Raw genomic sequence first — 19,789 nt, 5'->3', positions numbered from 1 at the left:
AGGTCATGATCCCCAGGTCCTGGGATGGAGCCCAGCATCAGGCTCCTTGCTCAGCAGGGAGCCTGNNNCTGCCTCTCCCTCTGCCTGCCGCTCCCCCTGATTGTGCTCTCTCTCTCTGATAAATAAATAAAATCTTAAAAAACGAAAATAAACAAAAAAACACAAATATTAAAAAGTGTCACCCTTGATAGGAATCAATGTTTGGACAACGGACAATCTCCGAAGTGATTGTGAGTAGCTCCAAAGAATACACAGCCTGATGGCTTGTTCTATTTCCATCAGAATATATATATACATATAATATATATTATATATACATATAATATATATACATATAATATATACATGTAATATATATTATATATACATATAATATAATATATACATATAATATAATATATATAATAAATATAAATATTTATATTTAAGTTAAGGGGAGTTTCTTTGAATATTCATGTCATTTAATTTATTCATGTAGATGTTTAAATCATAAGATATAAGTGACTTCTCCTAAAGCTTTCATAGTTAATGTACTAAGTTTTGAGTCCTAAAGTCAGAAATTTCCGTATAGAATTGTTCTGATTTGCCTTAAATTATAGCTAAGGGGGAAGCAGCCATTTTGAAAACCAACTGGAATAGGAAGCATTCTTTGCAGTAGTGGAAGAAACCTCTCTTGGGAGGGAACTGCAATGTTTGCCCTCCCTAGGTGCATTATGTTGCACAACTTTTCTCTCTTGCTTTTGAGTCTCCTGCTGAACTCCAAGGGAGTGATCTACTCATTAGTTGGTAATGAGCCCTGCAAGTCACTAAGGAGAAGCAGTGGGAAGTGCAAATAGTTAAAAGCAATCCCCTCTCCTTCTGTGACTTTTGTGGTTCCTCTTGCCTTCTCTGTTTGGCTTAAGGGCGTGAAGATCAACAGTAACTTGGAGAAATACTCCAATTCCTTATGGATTGCCCTTTTAATTAGGATGTTTTGTTAAAATAATTACAGACCCAAACCTCACTGTTTGTTCAGGGCTCTCTGAAAGCATGTTTGCTGTTGTTACCAACAGCTGGAAAGTTTTAAGATATTTATTTTGTGCCTCAGAATTTCAACTTAAAAAAACAAGATCATTAGAATTCCCCAAAGTTTCTTATGTGAATCTCTTGCATAAGGATATGAGAGAATTTGTGATGAAGATCACCAAGGTATCCTCCAGGAAGTTGAGCTTGGGGATATCAGTTTGTGCTGCCTTTTTCCCCCTAATATTGAAGTGAACAGGTAGAAATTGTGAAGTGCCATCAATAATGAAGTAATTTAAAATGAAACTTCTACCCTAAAATGGAGGAGCTTGGCCAAAATTAGCAACACAGAGGGACTGGTGAAAATGCAGCTAGGTGATATAGCAAAAACTGTGACCCTAGGAGGAGACTCTAATTTCCTGCCCTCAGGAAAGAGATAATTAGTCCTATTAGCCTGATTAAGAGTATAATGGGATTACTGCAAATTCACTTCACATGAGAAGTCAACCACGAAGTAATTCCTGTGTTTTGGAACCTGCATGATATTTGATATTCGCCAAGAACATGGCTCTGAGAAGGAATATGTGAAAGCTTACTTTCAGAATAATAATAAAATCTAAAATGATGATGATGTAGGTAAGATCTTGGGGTTCGGAGTCCACAGCCAAGAAAGAATTCTTTAGACGTCTTCCATGCAAAAAGGTGGTTTTATTACAGCATGGAGACAGGAGCCGTGGGCAGAAAGAACTGCACTGGGGTCCTGGGAGTGGCCCACTATATACTTTCAAGTCGGGAGGGGGTCAGGGATAGCGCAAGCCTCCAAGGTGTTTTGGAAACAAGGTTACCAAGACCTTGAGGGGGCCAGCTATTGTTAGGAAAAGGTCATTGATTACAGTTTAGTAAAAACTCAGTCACGAGACCCTTCAGATGTATATCGCTGGGTCATATGCTTGGGGGTGATTGCCAACATATATCTTGGGGGGGGGGAGTAAAGATAAAGGAAGTTTCCAAAGGAATTTTTATTTGTTGACATAGATTTATAGGATCCTGGGGTGGGACTGAGATGCCTTTTGCCCTTAGCATAGTAATGTTGAGGCAGCTGAGTTCCTAGAGGAAGGTCACTCTGCCTGTTTCAAGGACTTGCCAGTGACTGTAAGTAGTAAGGCAATTTAATTTTTCTTTTGCCTTTGTTTCCCACATCAATGAGACCACCCTGAACGAAAAAATACTACCTATAAAATTGTCCTCCTTCAAAAACTAGGGTATGAAAAGTGCAAAATCTAAGAATGGGCAGAAGAACGAAAAATGAGAAAAACAAGTTTTTGGCTAATTGGAAGAAATTGAAGAATAGAAAAAGGAAGGAGAGGAGGATGGAAGGAAAGATGGAAGGAAGGCCAGTGAAACATACATCTGAGTTACCATAGGCTGAAGTATGGCTTCCGTCCCCAAAATGTCCATATCCTAATCCCTGGAATCTATGTTACTTTACATGGCAAAGGAGATTTTGCAGATGTTATTAAATTAAGGATTGTGAGATAGGGGATTATCCAGGTGGGCCCAAGGTATTCGCAAGGGCTCTTCTAACAGGGAGGCAGGAAGAGTGACAGAGCTATGTGTGACAACAGAAGCAGAAGTTGGGGTGTTGTGAGGCCAGGAGCCAAGGAAGGTGGGCAATCTCTAGAAGTTGGAGAAGGCAAGAAACCACATCATTCCTAGAGCCTCAAGAAGGAACATGCGCCTGCTGACATCGGTATATTTGCTCCCCAAGAATGATATTGGAGTTCTAACATCCAGAAATGTGACATAAAGAATTTGTGTTGTTGTGAGTCCCTAAACTTGTGATAATTTAAACCACTAAGTATAGCAGAAATAGGAAACTAGTACAGTTGCCAGAGAAAAACATTTTCGTGTCATTTGAGTAATTGACAAAGTACAGTGAACCCTTGAACAATGGCAGGGTTAGGGACACTGTTCCCCACACAGGTGAAAATTCACATATAACTTTTGTTTCTCCAAAACTTAACTACTAACAGCCCCCTGTTGACTGTAAGGCTTACCGATAACATAAATGGTGAACACATATTTTGTATGTTTTTTTATTATATACTGTATTCTTACAATAAAGTAAGCTAGAGGAAAGAAAATGTTTTCAAGAAAATTATAAGGAAAATACATTGACAGTACTGTATTTATGGGAAAAAAAATCTGTGTGTAAGTGGAACTGTGCAGTACAAACCCACATTGTTCAAGGGCCAACAGTATGCTTGTATCAATATAAAGTTTGCATAAAATAATATAAACCAGTCAGTTTGTGTTTTATTTTAGTTTCATATTAGCCAAAGGTTTTGAGGCCAAAAGGTATGAAAACAGTAAGTACTAAGGTTGAAATAGAAAAGTAGGTCAAGGAAAGGGAAAAATAATATTCTATAGAAATGAGAGGCTCAAAAATCTGGAATTTCAGAGTCTGAACATTTAAGGAAAGCTTCATTTTATCAATCCGAGATATGTTCCATGATGAGAGTCTTACCTAATAGATACCTAAAGAAATAAGTGAAGGCCCCAAATTGTTGATTTGATGGGAGACAAACACCATGGCAAATTGCATATCTACCCAAGAATTGCTTTTCAAAAAAAAATTTTTAAATATGTACTTTCTAAATTATTGGAAAAATAAAAATAAGTATGTTATAAGCAAAGTACAGAAATAGAAAAGAAAATAAAGTTACTAGAAAGGAAAAATGGAAAATATTTTTAGTGAGAGAAATTCTAAAATTGAACAAAACTGAATTAACCTCTTTTGTAGAAGGGAGAGACTTTCAGATCCTGTTAAAAACAAGATGAAACTATGTGTTTTTAAAACAAAGGAAAAAATATTGGAGAAATGAAAATTAGTCAAAGGATTAACAGGGTACAAATTAATAGGATTCCAGGGTGATAATAACAATACATACATGCATGCATACGTATGTACATACATGCATACATACATACACAGACACACGTGCACATGTATGCATACACACATGCATATATACACATGCATACAGATATACAATATATACACACATGCATACACGTACACATGCGTACATACACACAGAGGCATACACATATATCCCACATATACATACACATGTGCGTACACAGACAGACATACACACAGGCAAATATACATACATATATACACATATACATGTTCAGTACAGACACACATACATATACACATATAAACATGAATGAAATGGATGAATAATTTCATATTGATAACTACAAATAAAGACACAAGTCATGAAACATTAAATCTCAAACATGTAACACTTAAAATATGTAAACAATATGTCTTCCAAAAAATTCAGATCAAACCAGATCTGAGAAAGAATCCTTTTAAATGCTTGGAACAGCGTAAAAATACACACAGAAAAAAATAAGAGAACGTAAAAGACAAAACATGGACTGAGAAAGTTTAACATGCTTCAACACAATTCGAAAAGAAAATAAAGAATGGAGGAGAAATAATTTTAGAAGAGATAAGAGAGTTTTCCAGAATTGGTGAAATACATGGATTATCAGATTCAGGACCAATGCTTTACCTTTGATACATTGTATACCAAAGATAAAGACAAAAGAAGAGCTTAACCTGCCTCTAGGAGAGATTACTTCTTTAGGGACTACAATTATATTGATGAAGACTCCCCAATAGCGACAATTAAAGCAGAAAACAATGAATATCCTCAAAGTGCTGATTTAAAAAATTACTATCATTAAAGAATTGTATATCCAACTAAATAATTATTCAAGGAAAGGAAACACATAAACACCCTTTACAAAAAGAAAAATAGACTTTACCACCACTATCCGTTTTGTAAAGAATGTACTTAAAAAAAAAAAAAAAAGAGGAGAAAGAGAGAAAGAAAATAACCAGAGTGACTATTAGAGAAAGTGAATAAACAAAATAATATAACATATGGGTACAACTGAACAAATTGTGATTGCCTAAAATGAAAATCGTATTTTGGAGAATTTAAAAAGTTGGTGAATATGAGGTGGTAATGAAAAGGAGATTGTGGAAGTTAAACAGCTTTGAAATTGTTTTTATAATGTTCTTGTGAAAAGTAAAGATATAATTAACTTTAGACTACAATATATATGTGATCTCAAAATTGAAAATATTACAGCCAGAAGGATATAGATTATATTATTTCTTACATGGTAGAAAAGAAAAAAAAAAAAAAAACAGGGGGAGGGGCTTTTCAGCCAATACAAATGAAATCATAAAAAAATAAAAATAACTTGTTATGAACAAAAAGAAAATTAAAAGTGCATGATAAAATCATATAAATTAATTTTAATATATAATAACAATAAATATAAGTATACTAAACTCACCAGTTCAAGGATAGATTACTAAGTGAAATTTTGAAAACATCCAGATCTATAGTATTTACAACTGACAATATTTACAAATGTTAAGATTTGAAAATAGATGGGGAAAAATAGCAGTCATCCTAATAAAAAACAAGTGTAGGGGTTTTTTTGGTAACTTTCTTAAGGCCAACAACTTCTTTAGGGGTAGGCAGTCGCTACATAATGATAAAAGGATTGATTTATTAAAAATATATAAGTTGTCAAAGAAATATGTATTACTTATAAATATATGGCTTTTATAACATAAATTCGTACTACTTAAGCAAATCTTGACAGATCTTTATAGAAAAATTTGCAAACCCACACTAACATTTGAGTACACATTCATCATTATAGAAGCAGTAGGTATACAGTTGTAAGTGGAAAATACAGACAACAAAGCAACACAAGTCTCACCATCCAAAGATGATCAGATTATCACACTTAACACTCTAATGCATATCCTCTAATTTCTCTCTTTATACACATGTAAATATATGCATGCATATGTAAAATAGGTATATATTATAATGAAAAAATATAGATATAACTCAAATGAGAACATATGATGCTTAACTGTTCTTCAGACTTTTGTTTTCAGTTCTTTTCATTTTTATTTTTGCAGATTATGATTTTACCTAAAATCCTGATCATATTCCAATTTCTTCAGTGGACCCCAAGAAACTTTCTTTACAGATCATTTGTATAAACAAGAATTGAATCTAGGATCACACACTGTATACAGTTTTTAATTTATTTTTTCTTTTCAACTTCTTATTTAAATTCTAATTAGATAACATACAGTGCAATGTTGGTTTCAGGAGTCAAATTCAGTGGTTCATCACTTACGTACAACACCCAGTGCTCATTATAACAAGTGTCCTCCTTAATATTCATCACCCATCTAGCCCATCCCCCACCCACCTGCCTCAAACCTCAGTTTGTTCTCTTATAATTAAGAGTCTCTTATGGTTTGTTTCTCTCTCTTTTTCTCCCCCTCCCATATGTTCATCTATTTTGTTTCTTAAATTCCACATATGAGTGAAATCATATGGTATTTGCCTTTCTCTGGCTGCCTTATTTCGCTTCGCATAATACACTCTAGTTCCATCCACATCATTGCAAATGGCAAGATATTATTCTTTTTGATGGCTGAGTAATATTCTATTGTACATATATACCTCATGTTCTTTATCCATTCATCAGTCAATGGACATCTGGGCTCTTTCCATAATTTGACTATTGTATTTGTATCCCCTCAGGCTCTTGATCTAACCCAATTCCTTTTTTCCTACTTGGATTTATTAAAAAGTGTAGCTTTTTGTCCTCTAGTTTCAACAGCCCTAATATTTGTTTTTGTCTAATTATTTCTTGTGATTTTATTAAACTTGTTTCTCTAGTTTCTGTAGGTTTGTAAACTGGAAGTTGTATATAAAGACCAATGTTACATTCACGGATTTTTACACATCTCTCTCAGAATTGGAAAAAAAAATTTAAACAGAAGGAATTCTGCAGATTTACCTATCACAACTGAAATATTCACACAGTTAGAGGGTCACGTTTTTTTTTCCCTAAGCATCCAAAGAATATTTAGTGCTTGGCTGTAAGAAAACGGATATTAAAGTTCTTGGATAATACTAAACACCTTCATTGATCACAATGTAATTAAACTAATAATCAATAATATGATATCCAATACACTTGGAAATATAAAAACATATTTTCAAATAATTCATTGGTCCAAAAGAAATCATATTATATCTAGAATATCACTTTTAGCACCTAATATCTAAGCAATCTTGTTTACTTATATATCTACTAGATTAAAAAATACTAGGGAAAGTTTTAAAAAATGGATTTTTTTTCTTTTACTTTCAACAAATGCAGAAATTATTTTTGCTTGCCTATTATTTGATAAAATTCTTGGTGAAAGCCAATGACATGCTGTTAAAATACATTCAAGTTAAAGATATCAATTTGAGGGTAAGAAGTAGGGTTTACTCCAGTGAGCTCACAAATGTAGCCCTCTGGAGATATAACGATGTTAGAATGTGATTTTATGCACAGAGGAATGTAGGTCTAAGTGGCATGTCATGAAAAAGGATTTCTTTCACATGGGCTTTTGACAGGAGCCATCCATGATATTCTGGGTTACTGGTTGACAAAAAGACTTGCGAATGAGATGAGCTATTGATATAGCAGGCAATCCGTCATGAAATTGAAGAATCTAGGCCCTTATTCTCATTCAAGTCGAATTCATCTTACCTATAAGGAGTGTTGTAGGCAAAGCCAAACTGTGTGTTGAAACCAATTTAAAATCTGCTTTAGTTCTTGGGCAAGTGGTTGTTCAAAATCTTAGAGCTCCACTATACAAAGGGTGGCACAAATTATTTAGACTTGGATAAATGTTCAAAGAAGTTTCAAATCCTTTCCTTCACCATAGCAGACTTTTTAATATAGTCATGAAATGTTTGATCCCTTTATGACTTCCTTGACTTTTTCTAAGTGTAACGTAGTGGATAAGGTTCTCGGCTCTGAAGTCCTAATAACTGGAATTGAATTCTGCTCCACTCACTGTATTATCATGCACAAGTAACTTAACTTCCCTAAGACCTGAGTTTTCTCTTCTGTAAATAGGGTGTAACAACAGTATCCATCTCAACAGATCTGTGTGAGAATTAGCTATGATAACGGCAAGAAAGTACTAAGCAATGTGTCTGATACATATGAAGCACTCAACAAATGCTTATTGTTGTTGCTGGTTTTCATAAATTAGATCTCAGGGATATGAAATACTAATAACCACTTGCTTTATGAAGCTTCTTCTTGTTCATGATGATAAAACTTTATTGCCTGCATTAGAGGAATAGGGGAATAGATGTATTCTCTTCTGATACAAAAGCAGGGAATATATTCAATATGTCTTAAAAGCCCATCATCTAATTAAAAGGGCATTGTCATATAATTATATCATAATATATCATAATAATTTAAAGGGTCATTGCCATATAATTATATCAATATATGCAAGAACACATTTTGTAAAATTAGGCAGTCATTATCAATTTTTTAAAACTCATGTTAATATGTGAATATAAGGAAACCTTTGAAATGTTATTGTTTTGTAAAAACTAAAAGCAAGCATTCTGCTAATAACAAAATACTAAATACATTGTCTTTAAGATTCAAACAAACCACAGATGTTTCCTACTATTTCTGTTATTTAACAAAGTGTAGAGGTTTTGGTGAGAAATAAACAAACACATAAAAAAAATTTAAAAAGCTATAACATTTTATTACAGAAGGAAAGAAATGTTATTTTTATAAACAGTGTGATTGCGTATTTGGAAATTCCAAGAAACTATACTAAAAACCTATTAGAATTTATAAGGAAATTTAATAGGGCAATATATACATAAATGCACACACAATAGCTTTATCTTATACTGACGATAATTAGTTCAAACCTTAAAAAGAAAAGAAATGCATTCATATGGCAACCTAAATTATAATATCTAAGACTAAATTAAACAAACTAAATAAATGTAGATGAAGAAAATGACATTTTATTTAAAGATACAATATAAGACATGAATAAATAGGAATATATTTTTGATACAAAATGTTACCATTATATAAATGCTAGTTCTTCCCAAATGAATGATTAATACACTTCCAATCAGAATTAACTTCATATGGAAGAATAAATGTAAAAGAATTTCGAGAAAATTTGAAAAGTAGAATAAACCTTAACATTTACAATAAAGCCTGATTTAAAATCAATATAGTACTGTCTGGCATAGAAATAGACAAGTTAGATCAGTGTAACAGAATATAGAGGACAGAAATATTTCTTGCTATATTTGAGAAATAAACTTTAAAATGAAGTTGGCATTTCAACCAGCACATTATTCAATAAATGTTGAGACTATTCCCAGTACTTCTGGTAGAACATAAAGTTTTCCTTCCCTTATATCAAACTAGTTGGCAGTGGTTGATTCTAGTGATGGGATTGAAGGCAAAAGAGAGCAAAGTTATCACTTCTTATATAAATCAAAAATAGAAGGGTCAAGGATGGTTTTAAAGATTTTGTTGTTTTTTCTTTTGGTAGTTTCAAGTGTAATAAAGATGGAGGGCTCAAACACCCATCCTTTTGTGCAATTAGAGGTTGTGAGATGAGATGATCTCTTAAGGTATCATTCCTACTATAGAAGATTGTGTCCTCCCTCCTGTGTTCTTCACATTGGGAGTGGTACCCATATCCACCAGTCATCCAAGTCAGCAGATTCCCTGTCCTCAATTCCTCCATTATTGCTCACTACCCATATACCCCAAGCCTGTCATTTCTACTTCCCTAACAGACTTGGAATCCATCCTCTCCTCTCCAGTCCCACCATTCTATTTTATGTCAGGCTGTCATCCTTTGTCAACTGAAAATAGCCTCCCACCTGGTCTTCTGACACCAGTTTGCTCCTCTCTAGATTCCATCATGCTGCCAGAGTGATTTTTCATAACCAGATCTGATGATGTCATTTCTCTATTCAGATCATTCCTGTTGTGGTCCTGCCCATATCCTCTAGTCTGACATTCCATGACATCTTTGCATATGTATGCATCTCTCCAGATGCACTCCATCATATCTCATACTTTCACACTTAGTGTTTCTTTTGCCAGAGTGCCCTTCACAGGACTTTACATCTACTTGTCCTTCAAAACTCGCTGGATGTTTAACTTCTAGGAAGCTTTTCCTATCTGAGTTTCATTCAGATGTCTTTCCTCTAAGTCTGCTCTTGGGCATGCCATGAGCATCTATCCCACTCTTCTCAGCAGACTAGAAGCAAGACTATGCTTTATTTGATTTGAACTTCTCGCTGCTTGGCATGGTGCCTTAGGCTACATCGTAGATGTTCAATTAATATTGAATAGATGGGTCAATATGTAAGCATTCATAGCCAGGTATTAGTTATGTTTAACTCATACAATTTATATAGTTTGATTCTCTATTAATGTCCATTCTTACAGTCAAAAACAATTTCAGATGAATGAGAGCTAGAAACATGCTTTGCTTTATTTGGTATATTTTTATTTACATGTAGAAATGCATTACCTTTTCTTCAAGTAAGATGTTAAAATGAAAACTCAAGTTTTCTAGTGAGCTGCTTGGCATAAGATTTTAGAGATACTGAGCTTCTTGTTTTTAGGGTTTTTTGGAGTAAATTAGTCTATAGTTTTGAGAAAGTAGGGTTTTTTTTTTTTAAGATTATTTATTTATTTATTTATTTGACAGAGATAGCCAGCGAGAGAGGGAACACAAGCAGGGGGAGTGGGAGAGGAAGAAGCAGGCTCCTAGCAGAGGAGCCTGATGTGGGGCGCGATCCCAGAATGCTGGGATCACACCCTGAGCCGAAGGCAGACGCTTAACGACTGCGCCACCCAGGCGCCCCGAGAGTAGGGTTTTAATCCAGTTGGAGGAAAATGAGCCTGAAAAATTCATGGAAGTACATCCTTTGGCAAGGACTGAGACCCTACTCCCCATGCCCTGTTAAAGAATAAGATTTATTATCTGAATAATAATAATTATCTCCAAATCTGGAGATTATTCAGTATGAGGTAGCTGATAAAAGTCATCATGGTAGGAAGACATAAGATTCTAGTGAGATTCTATGTTTTTTGAAGTTGGTGTCCCTGAACTCTAAATTGAGAAAATAAATCTCCCAGATATTGATAGGCTCTGATCCCACAGCGGTCTTAGAAAGCCACATCAAGCGTGTCGCCTCTCACTATCAAGCTTTGGTTTTCCCACTCAAGAACTCAGGAGTTGTAAATAAAATTGACTTCATTGTGTTTTTTCCTGTATTCTATTTGACATGCCAACCTCCTCCCTAGACAGGTATCTTAACTTTCTGTTGGTATTTGTCAAATCAAGAACTCAACAGATGGAGGCCATTTTCCTCAACACTGGAAGGAAAAAGGACAGTTTGAGGGTGATGGAACTGTTTTGTCCCATGATGGGAGTGGTGGATACATGACTCCACTTGCATACCACTGAGTGAATTTGCTGCATATAAATTTTTAAAATAAAAAGTAAATAGTTAATACTGAAAAGATGGTAGGAGTAAAGCAAAAATAAATAAGTAAATGAACAAACAAAATAAAAAGAAGGTGTAGTTTATTGGTAAATAGAAGTGATTATTCACTACAATAAATAAACAAATAACATTCAAAGTTTATAGACATTAGTGGCTTGAGGAAGCTGATGTCTGTTGGTGAGAACAGACCCCACCAACAGAAATAACACATAAGTATGTATCCGAATGGTCTGGAAAGATAGAATATGGCTCTATCAATTGCCGTATGTAATTCCCTGTAAAGAAATATAGGCTATTAAGGACTAGAAAAAAACTCTAACAAAATGACCCATAAAATGCAGCACACTAAATCGAGAACAGATATGTGAGTATTTGTCAAAAGCACCCGCTGCCTGACGCCGCATGGTAGAGCCGTCCATAGCAGACGGTACACAACAGCAATCACTTTCATTAGCAGGAGCCAGCAGACACAAATCTCTCTGGCCACTAAGAGAAAACAACTTTAATAACTGTGTTTTCATCTTGTTTCATTTCTCTCTTATTTCCTTTTTTTCTTAAAATTCTTAACGTGAGAGAGCTATATAAAATTTTGGTAATTTTATAGTTAATGACAGTCATGTAATAACAGTTATATTGAACCTTATAGAAAGTGTAGATGTTGCTCACGTATTTTTGAGCACGTTGTGTCAGGAACTGTTCTAGGTACAGGAGTTAGAGAATTTATGGAAGGAGATGAGACAAAGAATAATGAAATAATCACATTAAATAGGAAGCCCAATTAATGGCAATAAATCCTAAGGGGAAAAAAAAGATAAGACAGGTGATTATTAGATTAGAGATTAGGGAAAGATTGCAATTTTAAATACGGTACCCAGGGAAGGCTGAAGTTGGAAATTAAATAACAGAGACCTGAAGGGGATAAGGGAAGAAGACATATCTGAGAGAGAGCTTCCCAGAAAGATGGTAGAGCAAACACAGATGCCCTGAGGCCAGAGCATGCTTGGCATGTTTGAGGAACAACAAAGTGTCCGGTGTGTAGAAGATGGCTGGGGTAAGGTGAGCAAAGGGGAAAGTGGTTGGAGATGAAGATAGAGAGCTAAGGCGGAAGGGAGTAGATCATACACGACCTTTTAGGCCATGGTAAGGAATTGGACCTTACAATGTACTATGGGAAGACTTGAAGGAGTTTGGAGTGGTATTATTTATTTGACATGATCTTATTTGCATTTTGTTTACATACATGCTCACACTATATCTCTATTCATGCACATTTATTTTCAATACCATCTATATGTTGATGACTTTCACATCTGTGTATCTGACCATGGCCTTTCACTACAACCCCAAACTTACATACCCATGTACGTCCCTGAGATAGCCACAGATATGACTAATAGGCATCTCAAATCTAACATGACCCAAGAACTTCCTTGTTTGTCTTCATCTCAGTAGCTCATCCACCCAAAACCACCCAAGCCAAAGATCTGTGAGTTGTCATTGAGTCTCTTTCCCACACCATTCACATCCAGTTTATACCTCTGTGGATTTCACCTCCCAAATGTCCCAAATATGCATACTACATTTCCACAATGGCCACCCAGACAAGTAAAAATACATATTTAGGATTTCCTAATTTTTAAAATTGTTTTAAAATGCACATAACATAAAAGTAACCATCTTAACTATTTTCAAGTGTACAGTTCAGTGTCTTTAAGTACATTCACACTGTTGTGTGACCATTATCAAAACCACTCTCTTCCAAAACTCTTTTTGTCTTGCAAAACTGGAACTCTACCCATTAAACAATAACTCCCTACTCCACCCTCCTCTCAACCCCTAGCAATCACCATTCTACTTTCTATCTCAGAACTTGACTACTCTGGGTATCTCATAGAAGCGGAATCATACAATTTTAGTCCTTTTGTGACCAGCTTATTTCACTTACCATAATGTCCTAAAGGCTCACCCATGTTATAGCATGTGTCAGAATTTCCTTCTTTTGAAAGCTGAAAAATATGCCATTGTATATATATATAGCCCAATTTGTTTATCCATTCATCTGTTGATGGATACCTGAGTCTCACCTACTTTTTGGCTATTGTGAATGACTATGCTGTGAATACAGGTGTACAAATACCTGTTTGAGTCCTTGCTTTCAATTCTTTGGTGAATATCCCAGAAGTGGAATTGTTGGATCTTATGGTAATTCTATTTTTTAAACTGCCATTCTGTCTTTCATAGCATTTGTACCATTTTACATTCCCACTGGGTAACTTTCTTTCTCTCTTCTTCATTTCTCTTCTTAGTCCAGGCACAACGACCTTTTTCGATTTCTCCAAATGCCGAGCTCATTCTTGCTATGCAGCCTTTGTAGTATTTATTCCCTCTTCCAGCCTGCTGTTTGCTTGACTGGCTCCTCCTGGTCATTCACCTTAGACTCTACCAGGAATACCTTACTATTCCATCAGCATAGCACTTAACAAGATCTCCCAATTTCCTTGTGTGTTTATTCTTATTTTATTAGTCTTACTTCCCAAACAACTATATCCCCAGTACCTAGAACTATGACTGGCACATAGGAGATGCACAATAATTTTTGAAACGTCATGGGGATTAATATGATAAATTTCCTAATGTGCTATCTGTGAACACTGTACTCATTAGTGAAAATTGCAATTGTCACTCAAAAAATAATAACTATTCTTTAGGAACAAATTAAACCAAGACTGAATCCATAATTTCATAGTGTAATCAAGAATGGCAGTTGACCTAGTTACTGTGATAATTCAGATTTCAGTAGAAATTTGGGGCTCATTAATTTGGATATTTCAGGCAAAATGTGTTCTTTGGTTTCATATTATTTCAATAGTTACCTTAATACTTCCGTATGCTTTATATACTCAGGCAAAAAGTTCTTTGGTTTCAAATTATTTCCATAATTACCTTAATACTTTCGTATGCTTTATATACTCAGGCAAAAAGTTCTTTGGTTTCAAATTATTTCCATAATTACCTTAATACTTTCGTATGCTTTGTATACTGAATTATTGTCCTAGAGATACTTGTAAAATCTTTCGTGTACTTCTGAGTAGTGAATTTCAGTTTCAGCCTTCAAACATGTCACATACTTTCATGGCAAATTTTCTAAATTGATGTTTTATAGTTCATTCCAGTAGTAACCATTTTCCTAATCCATAAGGTCATCTGTGTTAGAGAAAACTGACTCAGGTCGCATAAAAGGAAAATGTCATTTCTGTCTTTACATTAAGAAGTGAGGAGCTGGGTACAAACTGGCTATTCCGGGTTATGAACCATCTCCTAACACAGTTATCTTTATGACGACGCCATATATTATAAATGGCTTAAGTCTACTGCTGCCTTGATGGGCACCCTTTCTTATGGCCCTATGATCCTACAGGGGTGGTAAAGCCCATTAAGAATTTTGCTGGGGAGACAGCATATATTCTTATGTATTGACACCCTTATTTTTATCATGTTAAAATTGTTATAAGGTTTGGATCTAGGATTGAAACTACTTTTATGCAGTGAAAAAAAAAAAAGATAAGTATTATGTACCAAGAGTCCCTCTTCTTCAAGAGTGTTTGTGCACTCATTACCCTATTTGCTTTATAAAGCTCTAAGGGATCCAATTCTGTATTATACTGACCTAACTAACTTGTAGGGGAGCTACTGTATGGTTTGCAGAAAGATGGAGAAGTTATTGTTCAGAAAACATTTTAAATATTTTTTTCTTTTATTCTAAAAGATATTGAAAATTGTCATTAAAATCATTAGGTTTTCATATTGTTTTTAAGAAGTCATTGCATTTAGTTCATTTTCTAAATATAAGATCAGACAGATTTTCTTGTTGTTTTCGGTAATTATTGCAAAAGCTTCAAAAGTGTTCAACAGAATTCACTGTAGAGCCCATTACATTTCAAGGACACTGGAGAGCCTCTGTGGCAATAGAGTTGAAAAGTATTAATCCATTCCTTTTATCTCTTTTATTACTTCTCCTTAAGGTTTATAGTAGAAAATCCTTCACAAACATTGTGTTTCTGTTGTTAAGGTTTATATCCACATTTTGAGATAATTTTTTATGACACCTTTGCATATTATGTCACAGGCTTCTTTAGGGCAGACAAATAAAAGCTTGTCCCATTTTGTTCACAAATGGGCATCTTCAGAAAAAAAAAGCTACTTTAGAAAATGCTGCTGATACAGCATCTTTAGAATGTAGTGTCTTTTGAAAAACTGTTAGTATGGGACCTAATTTAAAAACTTTAATAAAAGACATGCTTCCATATATCACTTAAGCTAGAAGCATGTGTGTTGGAGGTGGCTAAAGTTGGTAAAAGATTTTATCACCTTTTGCTATTACATCAAGGAAAAAATATATTTTAATATTACCTTTAGTCATCAAACTCTTGCATAATCTGACATATGTTACCTTTAGAGATTATCAGTTAAGAAAGAAATAATGAACACAAGTAGTTTGAATAAGGTTCACATCACTTATATTTTTGAGTACCCATCAATCGCCAGGTACGGTGCCAAACACTTAATGGACTACTGAAGTTTAGATGGGCACATTCTTTCTTAAATTTCTTTCCAGAATACTTCTGTGATTTTCAAAAAAATAGGGTATATATGCTTGTATTAGTCCTATCAAAATATGTATCATAGTATATTATAACTACCTTTTTACTTGTCTTTCCCATGAAAGTGTAAACTCCAAAGGTGCATGTTTTATGCTGGCCATATTCACTCTGTCCTGCATCCTAATCATCGTGGGTACCCTGCCCCACTCCCCAAACATAGTAGGTGCTCTATAAATATTTATTAAGTGAATGATGATAATCATCGAGAAAATGCATCATTTCTTTAGGGATGGTATCAGAGGGAAGAAGGATGATTTAAAGCCAGAATTCCAATTTATTAATTTTCAACACATAATCTCCTTCAAAGAAAATTTATGTCCAGGTAGCACATACATTTACTCCCTAACAGCTAACATCAGTCGGTACTATTCATAATGAGAGCACTTTTATGCATTATCTCATTAAATCTTCTCAGCATCCTATGAGACCATTGCTATCTTTGGCCTCATTCTACACATGAGGAAAAGGAGACAGGATGAATAAGGTCTTAAGGTTTCTCTGAGATGGTGAGTATACAGTACAAATTGAAACTCTTACTTCCAGAGCTCAAGCTTTGAGGCAATCAGTATTTGGAATGCCAATTTAAGTAGAAGGTAATCTCAGAGAAGATAAATAACTTCATGAGAGTGCACAGCTAGTAAATGACAGAGCCTGGTTTGAAACCAAGTTTGCACACTCCAAAGGTTGTGTGGCTGCAATCCCAGCCACTGTCTCCTTTCCTTTAACAATGAATGTGCTTTTCAGAGATGCACTAAATTATGGGTCAAGGGCAATCCTATTCATGCTGAGCAAATCATGGCCCTAAACTGTCTCTCCTGACAATTTAAGAAAAGACTGCTCTACTTTTGTTTTTTAGTTAAATCAGAGTAAATAATCCTTGAGCAAGACCACTTTGACATTTCATTTCCCTTTCTATTATTCTTACATCCTCTCTGATTTTACTCAGTATTGATGATACCTAAGAAGATTTATGGGGGGGAGGGGCAGCCCAAGGAAAAAACTATTAGAATAAAGATGCATGATGCTACGTGTCTATGGAAGGAACTCAATGCCCTCTGTGTTTAAGAAACTATGTGAAAGTCAAGTCAAACATGGAAAATGTATCACGTGCTGACATAAGGAGGAATTGGGCAGTAAGTGATGAACCATTTGAGGGTCTATGGAATATGATATTAAGTCTTGCCTAAATGGGAAGTATTAGCGTGCTCTATGTTCTAGTATGAGACAGACGACTGATGCCTCTTCTTGAATTCTAGAGTCTCAAGTCCCTGACCAACCGAGCTCTCTTCACGTGAGGCCCCAGACCAACTGCATCATCATGAGTTGGACTCCGCCCTTGAACCCAAACATCGTGGTGCGAGGTTACATTATTGGTTATGGTGTTGGGAGCCCTTATGCCGAGACAGTGCGTGTGGATAGTAAACAACGGTATTATTCCATTGAGAGGTTAGGTGAGTAGCTGTGATTTTTATTCTATTAAGGGAAATAAATAATTTATTTGAAATTATTTTCTTTCTTAGAAACTTGTTCTTTGGAATTTTATTTTAATTTGTGACACATATTAATTCATAAAACAAGTCTCTCTCTTTTTCTATCTTCTGTCAATCTATACATACACACACACACACACACGCACACATGCACACACGCACACACACCCCATGTTTTTCCTCTCTGGATTTTCAATTGGGGAATTTTATCTAGAGATATTCACAGCGGTGGGTGCTCTGCTGTATACTTTTGCTTATAAGTCATAGAATACAAAAAGAGAATTGTATTATTTTTTTTCCCACTGGTTAATGGAAACTTCTAATCTTAATAATTCTTATAAAAAGAAAGTCAACACATTTTTTTTCATTTTTGTCTCACTAGGAAGATATTCTGTCAATTTTTCTTTCTTTTTCTTTTTTTTTATATTTTATTTATTTGACTGAAAGAGAGAGAGAGCAAAAGAGCACAAGCAGGGGAAGCAGCAGGCAGAGGGAGAAGCAGGCTCCCCACTGAGCAAGGAGCCCAATGCGGGACTCCATCCCAGGACCTTGGGATCACGACCTGAGCTGAAGGCAGATGCTTAACCAACTGAGCCACGCAGGCATCCCTGTCAATTTTTCTTTAACACTAAATTATCTAGTTACCTTGCCTTCTTTTCCCTTAACATTTATAAGTAAAACTTTGTGGCTATGCCATTATGACTATAAAACAAAAGGTGAATCAGGAATTTTCAATCAAGCCTGTAAACTTAGTTATCAAACCGCTGTCTGCATACATTGCAAGGTCTCTTATCATACTCAACCTCATTTTAATAAATACAATACTTGAATTATGACATTTCTGAATTCATTGAAAACTTGTTTATTCAGAGAGGGCTAACATAGTGTAAAAGTGTTCATATCCATTTTATATCTGATTTTCCATAGTATCATAAGGGATTATATCAGTAACAGAAATCAAAGAAATGTATGTCGTATATAGGGTGTCAAGAAATTAAATTATTCTCATAAAGCACAGAGCAGGTTGATTCTACCTGTTGATTTAACACCATATTATTTGCAATGAAGTACACTGACCTCACGGGGAATGCAACCTGATTGGTGGGGGTGGGGGTGCTACTTATTTGTAATGTCTTTCACAAACAGAACATTTGTGATGAGAAGCTTGATTTGAATTTGAATACCTTTGCTTGTAGTAGCAAGAAAAGATTTTCCCAGTGCAGGAGGAAAATTGCTCTGACCCATTCTCTCTATAATTGCCTCAAACACTAGTAAGAGAAGTGCCTACTGAAAATCTCCACAATTCTCATTAGCTTGGCATTTAGAAATAATATTCTCTCAGTCAGTCCCCGAGTTTGAATGTTAAGGCAATCCCAGAACATGTTTTATGGCCATCAAACCTGTGTCAGGGAACTGTCATTTATCCATTATTCAGTGGGTGTCATCTCTGACAGTCGATCTTGAAGCCATCCAGCAGAGGGGGTTCCCTGTGGCCACGCCCAGGCTCCCCAGCAGTGAGAACGTGGTGCAAATGCAGAATGAAGTCATGAAGCAAAACCGCATTGCTTCACAAAGTCCTTTAGGTAATGATGTTCCTTACTACAAGCAGACTTTCCAGGAGTCTCCAAGGCTCACAAAGTTGAGGCTTTTGGGAGATTAACACTGGCAAATTCTCTTCAAAAGCTTACGAAAACAAGAAGTTTCCCTTAATAAGCTAGGAAAACTGGTACAGTTAAATGGATATGAACCTAGCTCCATGATAGGTAATCATGTGTTTATTACACTTTAAAATGTATCCGGAAAGAGATTTACACACATATATTTGCATACACACATGTGCACACACATATGTGTATATGCACATGTATTTAAGTTCTACCAGCTGATACTCTTCTAACATACTTCCATGTCTTAACATAAAATATGAAATAAAATAGTGTTTTATTGTTATTGTTCAAGTATCTGTATAGTTACACAAAGAAACTGGTATTTTTTCAACATGTGTTTTGCTATTTACCCAAAGTGTATGTTAAACATATCTTAATATAGATGAAATAGGAACAGTTTTAGATATACATATAAAAATATATAAAATGCCTAGACAACTTTGTATTTCTAAAGCTTTAAAAATTATACTTTAAAT

The 19,789-nt window shown here is 35.0% G+C and overlaps 1 protein-coding gene across 1 annotated transcript in view; it reads left to right on the top strand.

The window, feature by feature from the left end:
* Positions 1 to 19,789, top strand: part of DCC (DCC netrin 1 receptor) — a 704,420-nt gene that overhangs the window by 527,071 nt on the left and 157,560 nt on the right. The window contains exon 15 of the mRNA XM_008693128.2: positions 17,413 to 17,607. Coding sequence (XP_008691350.1) covers positions 17,413 to 17,607 — 195 coding nt within the window. The remainder of the gene's footprint in view (positions 1 to 17,412; positions 17,608 to 19,789) is intronic.

The sequence above is a fragment of the Ursus maritimus genome, unplaced genomic scaffold, assembly GCF_017311325.1.
Source record: "Ursus maritimus isolate PB19 unplaced genomic scaffold, ASM1731132v1 scaffold_18, whole genome shotgun sequence".
NCBI lineage: Eukaryota > Metazoa > Chordata > Mammalia > Carnivora > Ursidae > Ursus > Ursus maritimus.
The sequence above is the reverse complement of the archived record's forward strand: the minus strand, read 5'-3'. Positions and strand labels throughout refer to the sequence as shown.